At 49.4% G+C, this 17,654-nt stretch overlaps 1 protein-coding gene across 5 annotated transcripts in view; it reads right to left on the reverse strand.

Annotated features, from left to right (window-relative positions):
• Positions 1-17,654, reverse strand: part of LOC137418381 (E3 ubiquitin-protein ligase TRIM7) — a 401,480-nt gene that overhangs the window by 3,625 nt on the left and 380,201 nt on the right. For 3 of the 5 annotated variants that reach the window (XM_078770829.1, XM_078770828.1, XM_078770830.1), the window contains 2 exons: positions 6,170-6,297; positions 1,752-1,811 (listed from right to left, as the gene is read on the reverse strand). In XM_078770829.1, the coding sequence (XP_078626955.1) occupies positions 1,752-1,811; positions 6,170-6,297 (188 nt within the window). Of the gene's footprint in view, positions 1-1,751; positions 1,812-4,397; positions 4,714-6,169; positions 6,298-17,654 lie in introns of all 5 variants that reach the window. The other 2 variants (XR_013621989.1, XM_078770831.1) reach the window with 2 other exon arrangements.

The raw sequence follows: 17,654 nt of genomic DNA on the forward strand, positions 1-17,654 counted from the left end.
CTTCATGAAGTTGTATTTGTACCCTGAGTCTGGAGATTGTAACTAAAAAGATGTGGCCTGGGATAAGGAACAATGGCGGACAGACAATGGTGTATATATACACTACTCACAATAAGTTAGGGATATCGGCAGGTTCTTCGGTGTGGTTGGTTTTGTGTATTAATTATGTTGAAAAAAGTTGTTGGTCCTAATTCGATGGTTATTAACGAGTGAAAAAACACAGCATTCTTGATTTCAATACCATAACCCGAACCCCTATAAAAAAATTAACTCACTCCCACAATATCCCTCTCACTCCCACAATATCCCTCTCACTCCCACAATATCCCTAACTTATTGAGTAGTGTATGTAGATGTATCTACTTATGTGGAAGTGACGTCGTATCATGAAAGAAGATCACACAAAAAGGGGGGAAATAAAATAGCACAACAAAGGCGAGGCACCGGGGGGTGGGGGGGGGGGAGAGGGATGGGGGGGGTTGAGGAGGGGGGCTGCTTCGTTCGTTGATATACGTACTTTTTAGCTCACCTGGAACAAAGTTCAGGTGAGCTTATGCGATGGCGCGGCGTCCGTCCGTCTGTCTGTAAACACTTGAAACTTCTTCTGCAAAACCGCTGATGGGATTTTGACCAAATTTGGCACAAATGATATTTGTTGTGTTGTGACTAAAGTTTGTTCACGACAATGAAAAAAACGGCATCTCAGGGGGTCTGCGTGGAGCCATATTTCCCCCCAAAATAGGTATTTGCTTTTTCCCCTGAAACGACAAACACTATTTCGATGAAACTCCCCCACAACCTTCACCACACGTGATGTATAAATGTTTGTTCAAGGCATTACAAAAGGAGGTATGTGGGAGTGGACCCCAAAATAGGTATGTTTTGTTTGTTTGAAGTCTATTGATTATGTCAGTATGATTCTCCCTGCTGCCCTGTCTTCTGGCAACCATTGTAATTGGTTTAAAATACCTTTAGTCAGTGCAGTATACTGGTTATTCTACCAGGTGAGCGCCAGGTGTATTGCCCATATTTTTACTCTTTAAAGAAAGGAACTAAATAAAATAGACTCAATCTGAGGAGGGAGCAGGGGTATTCCACCCATTACCAAGCTTTTTATTATTATAGATATATTATGATTCCACAATGTTTGTTGATGTAAGATGTTTATGTGAGAGATTGGGAAATATGTTACAAGTTCTTTCAGGATTGTAAATTTTATCTGGGACGAACGAGCAATTTATACCGGATTATGTTTCAGAACGAACCAGGATTTGTTAAGAAAGATCTTGTTCTGATTACATCGTTGGTGAGAAGGGGAGGACGAGAGAAAGAGGGGAATGGGGTAGTGGGGAAGAGAGAGAGAGAGGGGGATGGGGTAGTGGGGAAGAGAGAGAGAGAGGGGATGGGGAAGTGAGGAAGAGAGAGAGGGAAGGGGATGGGGGGTGGGGGATGAGAGAGGAGGGAGGAGAGGGTGGGGATTAAGAAAGGCCTTTAATCAGCAAACACAAGTTTGGACTATCCCCTCTTCCTGGTTGGACATCGTTCAATTAAACAAACCTTGGGTTTTGTGACACTTGACAAGAGGGAAAATCGAGTTGGAAAATAACTAAGTGGAATAGAGTGAAGGAAAATATGAACAGGGAAATAAAACAGAAGAAAAAGGAAAGAATGAAAAGGAGAAAATATGGAATTTTAAATGATCTGTAAATGGAAGGAAGAAGAAGAACCCCCTCCCGTTCCCCTTCACTTACAAAGTCTTCTCAAGTTGTTCTGATCCAGCTCCACCTTCTCCGGATGCTCCACCGGTCCTTCTGTGGAAATGATTAAAGATTAACAAAAATTACAAGATGTGAAATTCTATTGTTTTTTTGTTTATGAAGATTTATTTTATCTTTTAACGAAAAATCTAAACACAACAAACATGGGGGAAGAGACATGGAACCTCCATTTTGTATTAAATAAATTATAATTTTCATCGATTCATGAAGGAAATTTCCCAACATTGTCCTTACACTTCCCTCTCATGTAGTAAAATGGAGTGATCGCTCATTCGTTTTCTCCACAAGATAGAATGAATCTTTCCTTCTTCACTGGAATTAAACATCACATGATTCCAGGAACAAGTGAATGATTCAAGAAACATGTGAATGATTCAAGAAACATGCGAATTATTCAAGGTACATGTGAATGATTCAATGTGCATGTAATTGATTCAAGGTACATGTGAATGATTCAAGGAACATGTGAATTATTCCAGATACATGTCAATGATTGAAGCAACATGCGAATTATTCAATATGCATGTGAATGATTTTAGGAACATGTGAATGATTTATGTTGATGTGAGATCGTTCTTGGTGAAATTAATCTGTTGATCGCTCCGTGATAGGTCAGTGCACCTGTGAAAAAATTATAGATTGAAAAATTCCCTTTACCAACTCAGTATTTTTAGCTCACCTGGACTTTAGTGCGGTGAGCTTATGCGATCGAGGATTGTCCATAGGTAAGTGAGTGAGTGAGGGAGTGAGGGAGGGAGGGATTGAGGGAGGGAGGGATTGAGTCTGTAAACACTTCAGTCATTATCGCTTGAACCAAACACATGATGTTGATGAAAGTTGGACATGAGCTTCATATTTGATGCTTCATGAAGGTGAATTCATCACATCAAAATCTGTGCTCAATAAGGGGAACTACGGGGGTTTGACCCCAAAATAGGTATTTGCTCTCTTCTCTGAAACTACACACACAATTTTGAAAAACGTGATCACAACCTTCATCACCCATGATGTACCAAAGTTTGTTCACAGCATTAAACATATCATAGTCTGAGAGGGTCCGTGGGGGGTTGAGCGACTGTTGCTCCTGATCCAGGTGAGCTTCAGGACCCGCGGTCCTATTTTATTTTTTAAGTTTCCCTGGATTCACCCAATGGTTGATCGATCCAAAATGGAAATGACTGAATTATTTTTTCCAGCCTTTCATAATGTTCATTGATCAGTTGTTTTTATCATAAGAATGAATAAATTATTTGAAGATGGAAGTGAGAACAACTCATTCACCTGACATGTTCCAGGTGACGCATCGCTGTGTAATCAGTGTGTGTGTTTCATGTACAACACCTGGAAATATTAACCAAAAGTTTCTGCTTCGTTTGTGATGTTCCGTGAACACTTCACTGAACAGAATTCATTTTAACAACTTTTACACAAACATTCTTCACTTTTCCAAACTTTTACAATTACAGTTCATGAGAAGAATAAAACAATGAATGAATGATCAGTAACATCGACTTGGATGTTAAGTTTTGCACAAACACCAAGTTCATGTCCTGAGTTCACATTCTCAACCAATGACCTCATTCACCTGTAAAATGTTTGTTTTCGGCACAAAAGGAGATTTCTCTCCCTCGCGGGCCGATCCGCCGACAATCCCGGATCACAACTTTGTGGATTTCATGTTATGAATTTTATAATTGATGAAAAATGATTTAAATTATGTTAGTCTTGTATTTCTGGTCCATAATGTTTCTTTATTATAACGAAATTAACTCGAACGGCACCTGGTAGAGCACATACCTCCACCAGGCTGCACAGTTTATGTTTTGTATCCCCTGAAAGACCGGATCTGGATCCAGACCTGGACCAAAGTCGAATCAGCTTGGTATTGTCACCCCACCAACTCATTCACCAAGTTTTGTCATAACTCATTCACAACTTTTTGAAATATCGTGGTTTTCAGGACATCGTTTTTGGCCCCAACTCTCAATGATGTGAAATCAGTTTAAAATTCTGTTCCGGATCTGGAATCGGATGTTCCCCAAATCGGATGAATTCGTCCTCGTCACACACCCAACCTATCCACAAGATTCCGCCCGAATCCATCCACAACTTTTTGAGATATCCTGCTCACAGACAAACAAACAAACAAGACAAAGACATAGACAAGGGTGAAAACATAACCTCCATCCACCTTCAGAGGCAGAGGGAATACGTGGAATGTAAGAAAGTTTTTTTTCCTGGAAATTTATATTTCCGGAGTGGAACATATTTTAGTTCCTCATTCACGTCATCACCGATTTTTCCAATCACAATACTTTGATTTCCTGAATCCATGCTGGAATTCCAACCTATAGGAAAGGATAACATTAAAACGAGATTTTAGGTGGGACAAACAGCAAAAGCAAATCAAAATGGCCTCCAAATCAAGCTACAGACGGTGTATCCTCCATCATTCAAAATCATTACTTGAAAAACCTGAGACTTCATAGAACATGATACTCCACACAGTGTTCAAGTATTTACTTTGAGGCACTGCCTCCTTGGCCTTGCCCCAACCGCAGTAAAGCACCACCAGCAGTGAGAAAAGCTCTCCAGCAAGAGATGGAGGAAACCACCCACCATTAGCAATGATCCAAGGATGGAGGTCGTTCTCCATGTAGTCGGTCTCCTGCATGAATAAATAGAGTCCATGTGTACTGGTGCAGCTAAGTTTGCGTACAGCGTGACACCAAACAGGAAGAGGGCGACCACGCGGCCCGGCCCCAGTTGACACCTCCAATGAAACGGCTTGGTCATCACGTTCACCAGGCAGCCACGAAGTGCAGCCGGGCTCTCCATGCCCAATGCTTAACCGCCAATAACCACCATCCAGCTCCACGAATACCGCCAATAATCACCATCCAGCTTCACAAACACCAAGGGTGTGTTCAGTCACCTAGATTCTTGAAGAGCACTCACAAAGTGGTTTCAGCACTCAAGCAAGCACTCCATTCAAAACCATTGATAAGGAACAGCTGGCTCGACAAGCGTTAGCTCGCTGCTTGGTAACTGAACAAACCAAGTGCAGACATGTTGTGTCGTCACGCATGGGCATGTGCGCGGGGTCGCGACCAAAATAAATCTCTTTGTAGATGTCGACATATATCATGGTTCTTGGAGGTATTATGAAGGTGATTTGTGTTGTAGTGTTCAATTATATAATTAATTCAATTTGAATAAAGGTTTAAAGGTGCATAAATAAATTGATTCAGCGTTTTACCGCCGTTATACCCAGTGTCTATTACATCACCCTACCAAACACATTACAGTAGTTCTTCTTGCCTATTGTTTGTGTGATTTATGACGTCCTTAAAAACAGCAGGCTTTTTGTTTGGAATGATTTTCACTTTTGCTTCACTGCCAGGCAGGTAGACAGGATAAAAATATTATCTCGCTCCGCTTTGCATATGTGTGATCGGGACAAAATCAAAACCAAAGTACATGCAAAACGAAAGACTGGTCTTCAGATTTGTGTTCAAAATATCACATTCAATTGAAATAAGTAGTTCCTCGATCATAAACTGATGATGATAAACTGATCAGACAGACGAAAAAGACATTAAGAAATTCCCTAACTCTACTTTTCACTTCACGTGTGCAGGGTAATTAAAACTACTCACAACCAACAGGGCTTTGTCCGTAGCACAATGGAGTAATGCTCTACCACACGGGCTTGCACCTTCACTTCACACCTGTCTCTCCTGGAACAGGTGGAATCTAAAACTATCAATATTATTATCATCTCGCATGACAAGACCAAAGAACAAGACCTGCTGCTCTCGCATTGCAGAGGTTGCTGGACCCTCTGTTATTTCCCATTTACTCCAGTCTTGATCCCTCTGCTCTCTTCGATCTCCGACCATCTCTAATATATCGAGGATGAATCCATTCTTACAGTAACTCCTTCTAATCAAACTCCCCAAATCTCTACTTACTGCAAATATCCAGTCTTTTATCCGATTTGTGGAACTGCTTTTTGGAGATGATTCAATCCAAATTTTCTTTCCAGGGACTTCAAGTACCTGTTACACCACCAAATGGTGTCATCTCCGTCACTAACTTGTGAACTGCCCTTGTGAACCCTACCTCTCCCAAGCCTCATGGCTTCAGGTGAGGATATTTCCTCCACTCCCATCTTTAGTTTTCTCCTGTTCATTGGTAACCTTGCTTGTTGCATCTACCTGTTGTGTACACCTTTTTGCCCTCTGTAACCTCCATATTTCTGAGTCATGAATTGGTACAAAAAAACATTCCCATTTGTTCCTTTTCTATAATTTTCTCTTCCTGTTTCTCTTCCATTTTTGTGTTCCCTTATTATTTTTTTGATGAAATGTCCAGTTTGTGTCACTCACTCTCTATCTTCTCCAGGAAGTTCTTATTGAGCGTGATGAGCCCGTCCAAATTCTTCTCCTCCTTCGAGAAGTCCAGAACTGGGAGCGGTGTCCTCTCCACGGATTTAAAGTCTGACATGGTCTCGAGCCTTGGAATAAAAAGGAAAAACATCAGTTTAAGATATTCGTGGAGAGAGTATTGTTAAAATAATACATTTTTAAAACAAATCAAAACACGTCATCTGTAAAAGAATGGTTAATAATAAAAAATAGAAAAGAGATAGAGTAAATATTTGTATTGATCTGTATTTTTATTCAGACAGGGCCGTGCCCGTGCTGATGCGTTTGTTGATCGTGTTTGGAATGGAAGCCCAGATGTTGGTCCGCACTTCTCGACGCTGGAGCGGAAGATCCAGGTAGTTCAACCGCATCCAAGAGTGGGAATAAATAGTTACACCCTCCACGGAAAGAGGGCACTCATCCACACGTGGCAACAGAACCATCAATCATATTTCCTATCTGCTATTCTCTTCAATGCGCGATCGCTCAATAAGATCGATGATCTCGAAATAATGATACATTGATACAATGACAATTTTGAGATGTTCACCTTAAGGTTGTTACCTAAAGGTGGTTCTCTTTCGACAAACCTGCTACAGCTTGTGAGCTATCTGGATACCACCAATTCTATCACAATCGTGAAAATCACGTCGTTGGGGGGAGGGGGTTGGGGGGTTGGACTATACGTACACGATGACATGCACGCGAGCGAAGTCTTCAATGATCGTATACCTGCTCACCGTGAGGGTTTATGGGTCAAGCTGAAATTATCTATCCGTGTACCACTACCCAAGGACATATTCGTCTGCGTGGTTTTCTCACCCCTCGATACCAGCATCAGGATGAACTTGGCAATCATCCCTTTGATATGGTAGGGTATGAGCCAATGGTGTTGGTCGTTATCAGTCTGAGGGGGCCTGGCTAATTGTTATTTCTAGCAAGGCGAGTGTCCCTAGAGATGGAAAATGTGTGATAGCAGTGTGTGGCTCTTTGCCTTCTTTGTATTAACACCCCGTACACAACCCTACTCCTAAGGTTGCCAGTATCCAGCTTTTTCACCCAAAATGTATCGTTATTGGCATTCTCATTGGCATGCATGCCGATACAGGATATGACACAGTCAGCACATTTGCAGACAAAGGGAAACTCGGTGCACTCCAAATCATCAGCACCAACAATGAGATACAAAACACCTTCGCCTAATTAGGCAAGGAATAGGATCTTAGTGATGAGCTCCTAGATATGTTGAAGAAATCCGTGCCTCCGGTATGGAGCCAAATCTGGTGCAACAAAAGTAAATAACCTGAGATATCACCTATTCTGTACCAAAAAGGCGAGATCTAGAATCACCAACTGCCACCTTGCAAAGATTGGTCACGCAGGCATTCACTTTGGGCCAACTATCAAGCTGCCGTCTGGAAGAGGAGTCTGTAGAAGAACCAAGAGGTACCTTGTCCCATCAGGAGAAGCAGATGCTGGAAGACGCAAGATGGACATGTACAGCTGGTAGTAGACTCTATGGATGGACAACCGGCACCTAAAGTTGTGTGGGAGCTATTTCTACGTGTCCCAAAAGCTGCAAGATTCCTAAGTGTGTAAGCATGGCCAGTGGCCGCAAGTGCACAGACATGTGCATACTCAGTCCCTGTGAAAATCGGTGAACATCTGTCGATAGTGATGACAGTTCTGCTGAAGATGAGCCAGATGACGATGAGGACGATGACTTCTGACCCATTCCTTAAAGTATGTCTCGATCAATTTGCATGACCATGCTCAACACATAATATATGAATATTTAATTTTTTTATTTTTGTATAAAAGATCGAGGCTTGTGTAAGAGCTAACATTAATGACAAAAAACAAACGGACACATAAAACATATAATATTAATAAAGGGAGCAGGTGACAAGATGGGGAGAGAGAGGGAAGCACACAAGCACAGCATCAGTAGAGAACAGGGACATCGGGAGATCTGTGGGAGGGGGCAGGGGTAGAGGAGGAGGGGTGGGAGAGGTACAAAACACATGGACACTGCTAGGATTTCCAGGAAATAAGTCGGTAATTCAAAAAAGTGGATCTGGGGTGAATTCTATATTTATAGTGAAGGAACTGCGCTCCAACGCGAGTCGAAAGAATTGACGCGACCAAAGACGGAATTCGTCCGAGTTGCTTTATTGAAACAAAACAGCTCAGGTATTCTGACAAGCCCGTTTATCGGGCAGCAATATATATACACATTTATGTCGGGAAGTTTGCCCGGCAAAAGCTATACCGGGCATGCCCGGGTGTCAAGGGCGAGCCTTGGAAAGGCGAGTCTGGACCTGCCCGGGCGTGTTTGGCTGCGGCCTGGCAAGTCGAGGCTGGGCGTGCCCGGGCGCTCTGGACGAGCCCTGGAAAGGCGAGAGCGGGCATGCCCGGACGCTCTGGGCGAGCCCTGAAAAGGCGATAGCGGGCATGCCCGGACGCTCTGGGCGAGCCCTGGAAAGGCGAGAGCGGGCATGCCCGGGAAAGACGAGACCGGGCGTGCCCGGGAGGTTCGGGCGTGCCCGGGAACAGTGTGTCCGGGCATGCCCGGGAGAAGCGCGTCTGGCCGTGTTCTGGCCGGTGCAAGGCGATTGTGTGCATCCAGCGGTAACCGCTACACACGCCCCTCAAGAATCGACCTGCACCGGCAGGGTCACTTTAAGGGGGGTCCGGATGACCCGGCCGAAGCGACCCCTGGAGGGTCGTGGGGAGGGGTCCGACGTGGTGGTGGGTGGTCGAGCGGGGGGAACTGTGGATGGGGGGCGGCCTCGCCGTGGAGGAAGGGCCAACCGTGGTGGTCGGTCGACGTCCATGTGCGCCGGTTTGAGGCGGTCCACAGAAATCCGGTCCGGCCGGCCGCCGAAGTTGACGATGAAAGACTTGTCGCCCCGTCGCAGGACCCGGAAGGGCCCGTCGTACGGCGGCCGGAGTGCCCCCGGTGCGCGTCATGACGCACAAAGACGTACTCCGCTGTGCGAAGCGCCGGGGGGACGTAGGACTGGGGGCGACCATGGTGGGACGTCGGCACGGGGGCAAATCGTCGGGCGGCCTCCTGGAGGTCCGAGCGCTGGCGAGCGGCGGACCAGGGACTGGTAGCGTCGGGCAAGAATTCGCCCGGGACGCGGAGCGGCTGGCCGTAGACGAGCTCGGCGGCAGACGCCTGGAGAGTCTTCCTTGGGGGCCGTGCGAAGGCCCAAAAGGACCCACGGCAGCCGGTCGGCCCAACCGTCGTCCTGAAGGCCGGCCATGAGTGCGGCCTTCATGGAGCGGTGAAACCGCTCGCACAACCCGTTGGCTTGGGGGTGGTAGGCCGTGGTGCGGTGCAGCATGACCCCCAACGCATGGGAGACCGCGCCCCAAAGCTCAGACGTGAACTGTGGGCCGCGGTCGGACGAGATGTCCGCTGGTGCGCCGAAGCGCGCGACCCAGGTGGCGATGAACGCCTGCGCCATGTCGGCAGTGGTGGTGGAGGCGAGGGGCACGGCCTCCGGCCACCTGGTGGTCCTGTCCACCATGGTGAGCAGGTGGGTGAACCCCCGCGAGGGGGGGCAGGGGACCCACCAGGTCCACGTGGACGTGGTCGAAACGCCGTTCAGGCACGGCGAAAGGTGCCAGCGGGGCCTGGGTGTGGCGGTGGACCTTGACCCGCTGGCAGGCCGTGCAGGCGTTGCCCCAGTCGCGCATGTTTCGTCGAAGGCCGTGCCAGACGAAACGCGCCGACACCAGCTTCTGAGAAGCTTTCCGGCCCGGGTGAGAAAGGCCGTGGATGGAGGCGAAGATGCGGCGCTGCCAGGAAACGGGCACGATGGGGCGAGGCTGGCCCTGGGAGACGTCGCAGAGCAGGACGGTGCCCACGAAGGGAATGTCGGCCAGGCGGAGGCCCGTGTCCGCCGCACGGAGTGCCTGCACCGAGGCGTCGGTGGTCTGGTCGGCCGCCATGAGCGCGAAGTCCACGCCGAGGTGGACCGTGTTCGCGCTGGCCCGAGAAAGACAGTCGGCCACGGCGTTGTCTTTGCCGGCGACGTGCCGGATGTCCGTGGTGAACTCCGACACGGCGGAGAGGTGGCGCTGCTGGCGGGCCGACCACGGCTCCGTGACCTTAGCCATTGCGTAGACCAACGGCTTGTGGTCGACGAAAGCCATGAACGGGCGGCCCTCCAGGAGGTGTCGGAAATTGCGAACGGCCAGGAATAGCCCGAGCAGCTCGCGGTCGAACGTGCTGTAGTTTAACTCGTTCGGCCGGAGTTGCCGGCTGAAAAAAGCGAGTGGCTGCCAAACCCCGTCCACCCATTGCTCATGGACGGCGCCCACCGCGTAGTTGGAGGCGTCCGTAGTGAGGGCAATAGGCCCGTTGAGCACCGGGTGGGCCAGCATCGTTGCGTCGGCGAGGGCCCGTTTGGCGCTGGCGAAGGCCGCGTCCATGGCCGCGGACCAAACAATGTCATGCTTGGCCGGCTTGCGCCGGAGGGCCTCGTAAAGGGGCCGCATGATCTGAGCAGTGTGGGGCACGAATCAGTGATAAAAATTCACCATGCCGAGGAACTCTTGGAAGGCCTTGATGGAACGGGGACGCGGGAACGTGGTGATGGCCTCGACCTTGGTCGGCAGCGGCACGGCCCCGGTCTTGGTGATGCGGTGGCCCAAAAAGTCAACGGTCGTCGCGCCGAAGTGGCATTTGACCGGGTTGACAATTAAGCCGTGCTCGCTGAGGCGACCGAACAGTGTTCGGAGGTGGAGGAGGTGCTCGGCGCGGGATGTGCTGGCGACGAGGATATCGTCCAGATAGAAGAAAAGAAACGGCAGGTCGCGCAGCATGCCATCCATCAAGCGCTGGAACGCCTGGGCCGCGTTCTTGAGGCCAAACGGCATCCGCAAAAATTCGAACAGGCCGAACGGCGTGATGACGGCCATCTTCAGGACGTCGGCCGCCCGGACAGGTACCTGGTGGTAGCCCCGTATCAGGTCAATTTTTGAAAAGATGACCCGTCCCGCCAAACGGGCGGAAAGGTCCTGAATATGTGGGATCGGGTACCTGTCGGGGGTGGTAGCGTCGTTGAGACGGCGGTAGTCGCCACACGGGCGCCATCCACCCCCCGGCTTTGGCACGATGTGCAGTGGCGAGGCCCACGCGCTATCGGAGCGCCGCACGATGCCGAGGTGCTCCAACGCGTCGAACTCGGCCTTCGCCATGGCGAGCTTGGCCGGGTCGAGGCGGCGGGCCGTGGCGTAGACCGGCGGGCCCGTAGTGGGTATGTGGTGCTCAATCCCATGCCGCACCACGACGGCCGAAAACGTCGGCCACGTGAGGGCCGGGAATTCCGCGAGCAGGCGAGCGAACTCGTTCGCTGCCGGGAGGGCGCACACCAGTTCGGTCGGCGTGGAGCTGCTCATCGTGCACGCCCGGGAGCTGAAGGTCTCGGCGTTGACAAGGCGACGACGTTTGACGTCGACCAGCAGCCCGTGCGCGCAGAGGAAGTCGGCGCCCAGGAAAGCCATGGGGACGCAGGCGGTCACAAAAGTCCATTGAAAACGCTGGCTGCCGAAGCAGAGGGTGACGACGCGTGGGCCGAAAGTGCGTATGGCCGAGCCATTAGCAGCGACCAAAGAGGGGCCGCAAACGGCGTCCCGCCTGTCCTGCTCGGAGGCGGGTATGACGCTCAGTTGGGCGCCGGTGTCACACAGGAAACGCCGCCCAGACGCTTTGTCCCGAATAAACAGCTAGTTGCCCAAGTGGCGGCGCTCATGGCTGGGAATGAACGCCGGCCCGGTCGTTTCCCGACCTGTCGAAAGTGCACGGGGGCCGGCACGTCCGAGCCTTGTGTCCGAACCTGGCGTGGTAGTAACACCACGCCCGGTCAGGTGGAGGCCCCGGCCGTCGTGTCGGAAGCGGGCGGTGCGGCGTGGCGGCCGCCAGTTGCACCGGCAGTTCAGCCTCCAACCGCGCAGGGCGCTCGGGCGTCGTGGGCGTCGCCTCGGATGGCGGCGGGCTCCAGGTAACTGCGCCAATGTGCTGGCCCGCCGAGGAGATCTTATCGGCTTCCCTGGCGAGGGCACGGGAATCCGTGATCAACGTGCCAGCCAGGGCGAGGCGTACCGGGTGAGGCAGCTGGCGAAGGAACAGCTCGCGGAACAGAAAAGCCGGAGAGTGCTCACCGAGCAACGAGAGCATATAGTCCATGCACTCTGACGGGCGCGTGTCGCCGAGCTCGGGCAGAGCGAGCAGGCGCCGTGCGCGTGCTGCCGGTGAGAGGGCGAAAGCGTCGAGGAGGAGTGTCTTCAGCGCGTCGTATTTGTCAGCAGCCGGCGGGTGCTCGAGGAGGCTCAAGGCGCGGGCCGCGGTGGCGGAACCGAGCGCCGCCACAACATGGTGGAAGCGGGTGTCGTCCGCGGTGATGCCTCGCAGGGTGAACTGAGAGTCTGCCTGAGCGAACCAAACAGCCGCGTGAGCCTCCCAGAAGGTAGTCAGTTTAAGCGTCACTGCCGTATCCATGTCGGTAGGTCACCAATGAAGGAACTGCACTCCAACGCGAGTCGAAAGAATTGACGCGACCAAAGACGGAATTCGTCCGAGTTGCTTTATTGAAACAAAACAGCTCAGGTATTCTGACAATCCCGTTTATCGGGCAGCAATATATATACACATTTATGTCGGGAAGTTTGCCCGGCAAAAGCTATACCAGGCATGCCCGGGTGTCAAGGGCGAGCCTTGGAAAGGCGAGTCTGGACCTGCCCGGGCGTGTTTGGCTGCGGCCTGGCAAGTCGAGGCTGGGCGTGCCCGGGCGCTCTGGACGAGCCCTGGAAAGGCGATAGCGGGCATGCCCGGACGCTCTGGGCGAGCCCTGAAAAGGCGATAGCGGGCATGCCCGGACGCTCTGGGCGAGCCCTGGAAAGGCGAGAGCGGGCATGCCCGGGAAAGACGAGACCGGGCGTGCCCGGGAGGTTCGGGCGTGCCCGGGAACAGTGAGTCCGGGCATGCCCGGGAGAGGCGCGTCTGGCCGTGTTCTGGCCGGTGCAAGGCGATTGTGTGCATCCAGCGGTAACCGCTACAATAGTTTGATAAATTGACATGACCATGCTCCACACATAATATATGATTTATAGTTTGATCAATTGACAGGACCATGCTCCACACATCTTACTATAACTCACCAAATGTCCGTCCGTCCGTCCGTTCGAAGGTACCGCAAAAAGGGCTCAACCGAACACAACGATATTTTGGGTGGGTATTCCTGGGGCACCTGGGAGTAAAATAGGCTATATTGTTTTTCCAATTTTTCCAAATTTTCCAGTTTTTCTAAACACGATGGAATAATATTTACCGATATGAACAGTGATGTGGCTTTTGTTGAAATTCTACGAATACTGTTTATTCTATGTACCAGGAGAGAGTAGATCGACTCCTGACGAACTCTTCCTATATAAACGTGCGGCTCCGATGTAACACGGCAGCGCGTGCAAAGCGACTGAGAAACAGGTGCAGCGGCCGCTTCCATGTTACAGATTCGGCGCGCACTCTTCACACATAAACGTGCGACTGAGAAAGACGTGTAGCGGTCGCTTCCATGTTACAGATTCGGCGCACACTCTTCACACATAAACGTGCGACTGAGAAAGACGTGTAGCGGTCACTTCCATTTTGCAGAATTCACATCTTTTTTCAAAATGGGCGCCATGTACTGTTTAGATTTTGATGATTTGCGTGTGATATGATTCAACGGATGTTTATATGAATCGTTTAAAACAAAAAAAAGCCTTCAATTTCTGATATTTTGCCTTTTCATTTGGACCTCCCAATTGAAGCCCCACCCATAGGGCGGGTAATATTGCTAGTAATATATTGTAGGAGTTCGTTATGTCACAATTAGGTAACCGCCACAATATGATATATAGTTTGATAAATTGCCATGACCATGCTCCACACATAATACAAGATTTATAGTTTGATCAATTGACATGTCCATGCTCCCCACATAATATATGATTTATAGTTTGTTCAATTGAGATGACCATGCTCCACAAATAATATATGATTTATAGTTTGGTCAATTCACATGACCATTCCCCACACATAATATATGATTAATAGTTTGATCGATTCACATGACCATGCCCCACACATAATATATTGTTGCGGATCCCGGGGATGGCACTCCCGTTAGCAAGGGGGGGTTAATCCCCTTGTCCTGTTAAGCTGGCCGTCCGACCGGTCCTGGTACCTGTAACGCTCTTCTGTGCGGTGGGATTGATCAGGGTTATTGGTCCAGGATTTATCCCGAATACCTTTATTAATCCCGCCGCAGAACAGGGAGACAAGTACCGCTCGAATCACGGACGAGATGGAGTTTGCCGAGCGGTTTAGCAATCCGGAATCCAAGCCGTTATCAAAGGACTAAACCCGATTATGAAGCGGTTCGGCCAAAATCGTGCCACAGGTACTCAATTGAAAGAAAAGACTAAAGCGATCGGATGAGAGGAAGCCAAAGAACCAACAAGGGTAAAGGAAGAACACAGGTTTATTTCTATCTACAAGAGGAAATGAAAGAAGGGCATTTATACAAGAAATGGAAGGAGCAGGACACAGAGCAATTCTTAAACAGGCTTACTTATACCCACAGGACAATATAGACAGACTCACATGAATAGGGAATTGCAGGCAGGAATGACTGGGAGGATTGAGAAAGGCAAACGGTCCACAGAGTTGGCGGCAGGGAGGTCCGGGGATCGTGGCACGACGTCGAGGTCCCGCTTGAACGCCCTCGCCCTTGGTTCAGTGGCGAAAACCCGGTCGTCAGTGGTGGTTGGTATTGCCGCTCTCTTGGCGATCCTAGCGCACCGACTCTTGCACCCCAATGATGCTCGTGTTCACAAAGCTGCTCGGTGCTCCTCTCTCAAGAACCTCCTCCCGCGTCTCTCTTGGGGGCGTCGCGCCAAGGGTTTTTATTACCACGCCCTTGGAACCCTCTCGAACTCACCAGGCGTTTCTTGCCACGCCCTATCAAGCCATGCCCACCGAGCCCTGGTTGGTTGTTAAGGGCTCTCTGGCTCCACCTTTGTTGACGAGGTGGTGCCATGCCCGTGCTCTAGCGGCTCCTCCCCCCTTCTCTCCATTCTTGGCCTCGTGCATAATGGAGTCTTGGTCCGAAAACAACAGCCCAATGCAACGGCGGCGAACGCCGCTCCACTGTTACTGGCACTTTAAGGAGACGATTGGGGATATTGAAAGGGGACCTATCTTAGATTATTCATGCGACGTAGAGTCAACTATTGGAAACACAGCCTTACCTGGAACACATAATAATGATATAACTATAGAGGGATCCTAAAGCGTCCTACGTGTTGTACATGGACTAACTAAGGTGCAATCTTTAATTAACAGCCAATTAAGGGGACATGTACACAGGGGTCATTTATAAGGGAATTTACTACTAAATTTACATGTAAAGGTTCTATAAACCGTAACAATATGATTTATAGTTTGATCAATTCACATGACCATGCTCCACACATAATATATTGTTGCTGATCTCGAGCCCGTCGATGTACAGAGGGGGGTTAAACCCTTTTCCCTCATTGGCCTTCGAGTCCACGAGGCCGTGACCCACTTTATACTCGTGGGGCAGATTGCAGAGCATTTCCCGCCGCCACCCCCGTCGCGAGCATGCGGAAGGGTATCGGGTCGAATCCCCACGTACCTTCGGTACACACGCTGCCACGACGATGGGTGCTGGAACTCGCACAAGCCAAGCTATTCGGATACGCCGAGCGGTTTGCGTGTCATGTGACTCGTGCCGTTGATTCTTATTGAACCCGATTGAGCAGTCTTATTCGTACAGTGCGAAGCCAATGGTGGAAAATGACATGAACAACCAAATGGAAGGAAGAACACAGGTTTATTATACAATTTGCAATGGCCAAAGGAAAGAGACACAGAGCAGATACTTAATCTGTCTTATCTTAACTTCCCCAGAGAAGGGTCCACTCACTCATGCGGGGAAAAGAAGGAAGGAAAAGTACGCGCTCCAGGCACGTCCCTGGTGCCGTTTGCTCTGGTCAGCTTGCTGGCGTGTCCCCTCAAGAGATCCGCGGCACGTGCAGGGAGCCCAGGCAGGAAGGTCGTCGGCGTAGTTGGCCCCGGGAGAGACCGTACTCGCAAGCGCGATTAACCGGCAGCAGAGCACAGGGCAGGGAGAGTTCGTGTTATTTATTGATCACACCTCACTACGACAGAACGAGCCTAGCATGGAAGAGATCATTCGGGGGCAGCGGGCAAGAGCGAGACCGTTCACAGAGAGAGTTCGTTGACACCGAGAGCCCTAGCAATATCGACACACCAAGCCCACTCTCCTCCTCGTTCACTGTGACTGAAGCTCTGACTGGGACTCTGGAGCACTCTCGCTGGGACTCCATAGACTGGCTCACTCCTCACCAGAGTCTTACCCGAATGTCCAAAACTCCTCCCCTGGCCGTCGTAGTTAGCTACTCCCCTTGAGCTTCTATTGGCTGCTTGCCGTTTACTGGCCACTCCCCTGCAGCTCCTCTGGCGGGCTTGCTAGACTTGTTCTAGGCCCTAGCACATGGCATTCTAGCCAAATTGAGGCCTACACTGACTGGCCTGCTCAACGCATACTAACACAGGAAAGGACAATGCTTACATTTAATAGGAAATAACTAAACTAAGCGAGGCTACATGTTATGGTGCAACTACCTACGAGGGGGGTTATCCTTTATTCCCACAACCACAACACTATGATTTGGTCAATTGCGATGACCATGTTCCACACATAATATATGATTTACAGTTTAATTAATTGCGATGACCATTCCCCACACATAATATATGATTTATAGTTTGATCAATTCACATGACCATGCTCCACACATAATATATGATTTATAGTTTGATCAATTCACATGACCATGCCCCACACATAATATATGATTTATAGTTTGATAAATTCACATGACCATGCTCCATGCTCCACACATAATATATGATTAATAGTTTGATCAATTCACATGACCATGCCCCACACATAATATATGATTTATAGTTTGATCAATTGACAAGACCATGCTCCACAAATAATATAGGATTTATAGTTTGATCAATTCACATGATCATGCCCCACACATAATAAATGATTTATAGTTTAATCAATTGACAAGACCATGCTCCACACATAATATATGATTTATAGTTTGATCAATTGACAAGACCATGCTCCACACATAATATATGATTTATAGTTTGATCAATTCACATGACCATGCCCCACACATAATATATGATTTATAGTTTGATCAATTCACATGACCATGCCCCACACATAATATATGATTTATAGTTTGATGAATTGACAAGACCATGCTCCACACATAATATATGATTTATAGTTTGATCAATTGACATGACCATGCTCCA

This window comes from Myxine glutinosa, chromosome 1 (genome assembly GCF_964187855.1).
Source record: "Myxine glutinosa chromosome 1, kmMyxGlut1.1, whole genome shotgun sequence".
NCBI classification, from domain to species: domain Eukaryota; kingdom Metazoa; phylum Chordata; class Myxini; order Myxiniformes; family Myxinidae; genus Myxine; species Myxine glutinosa.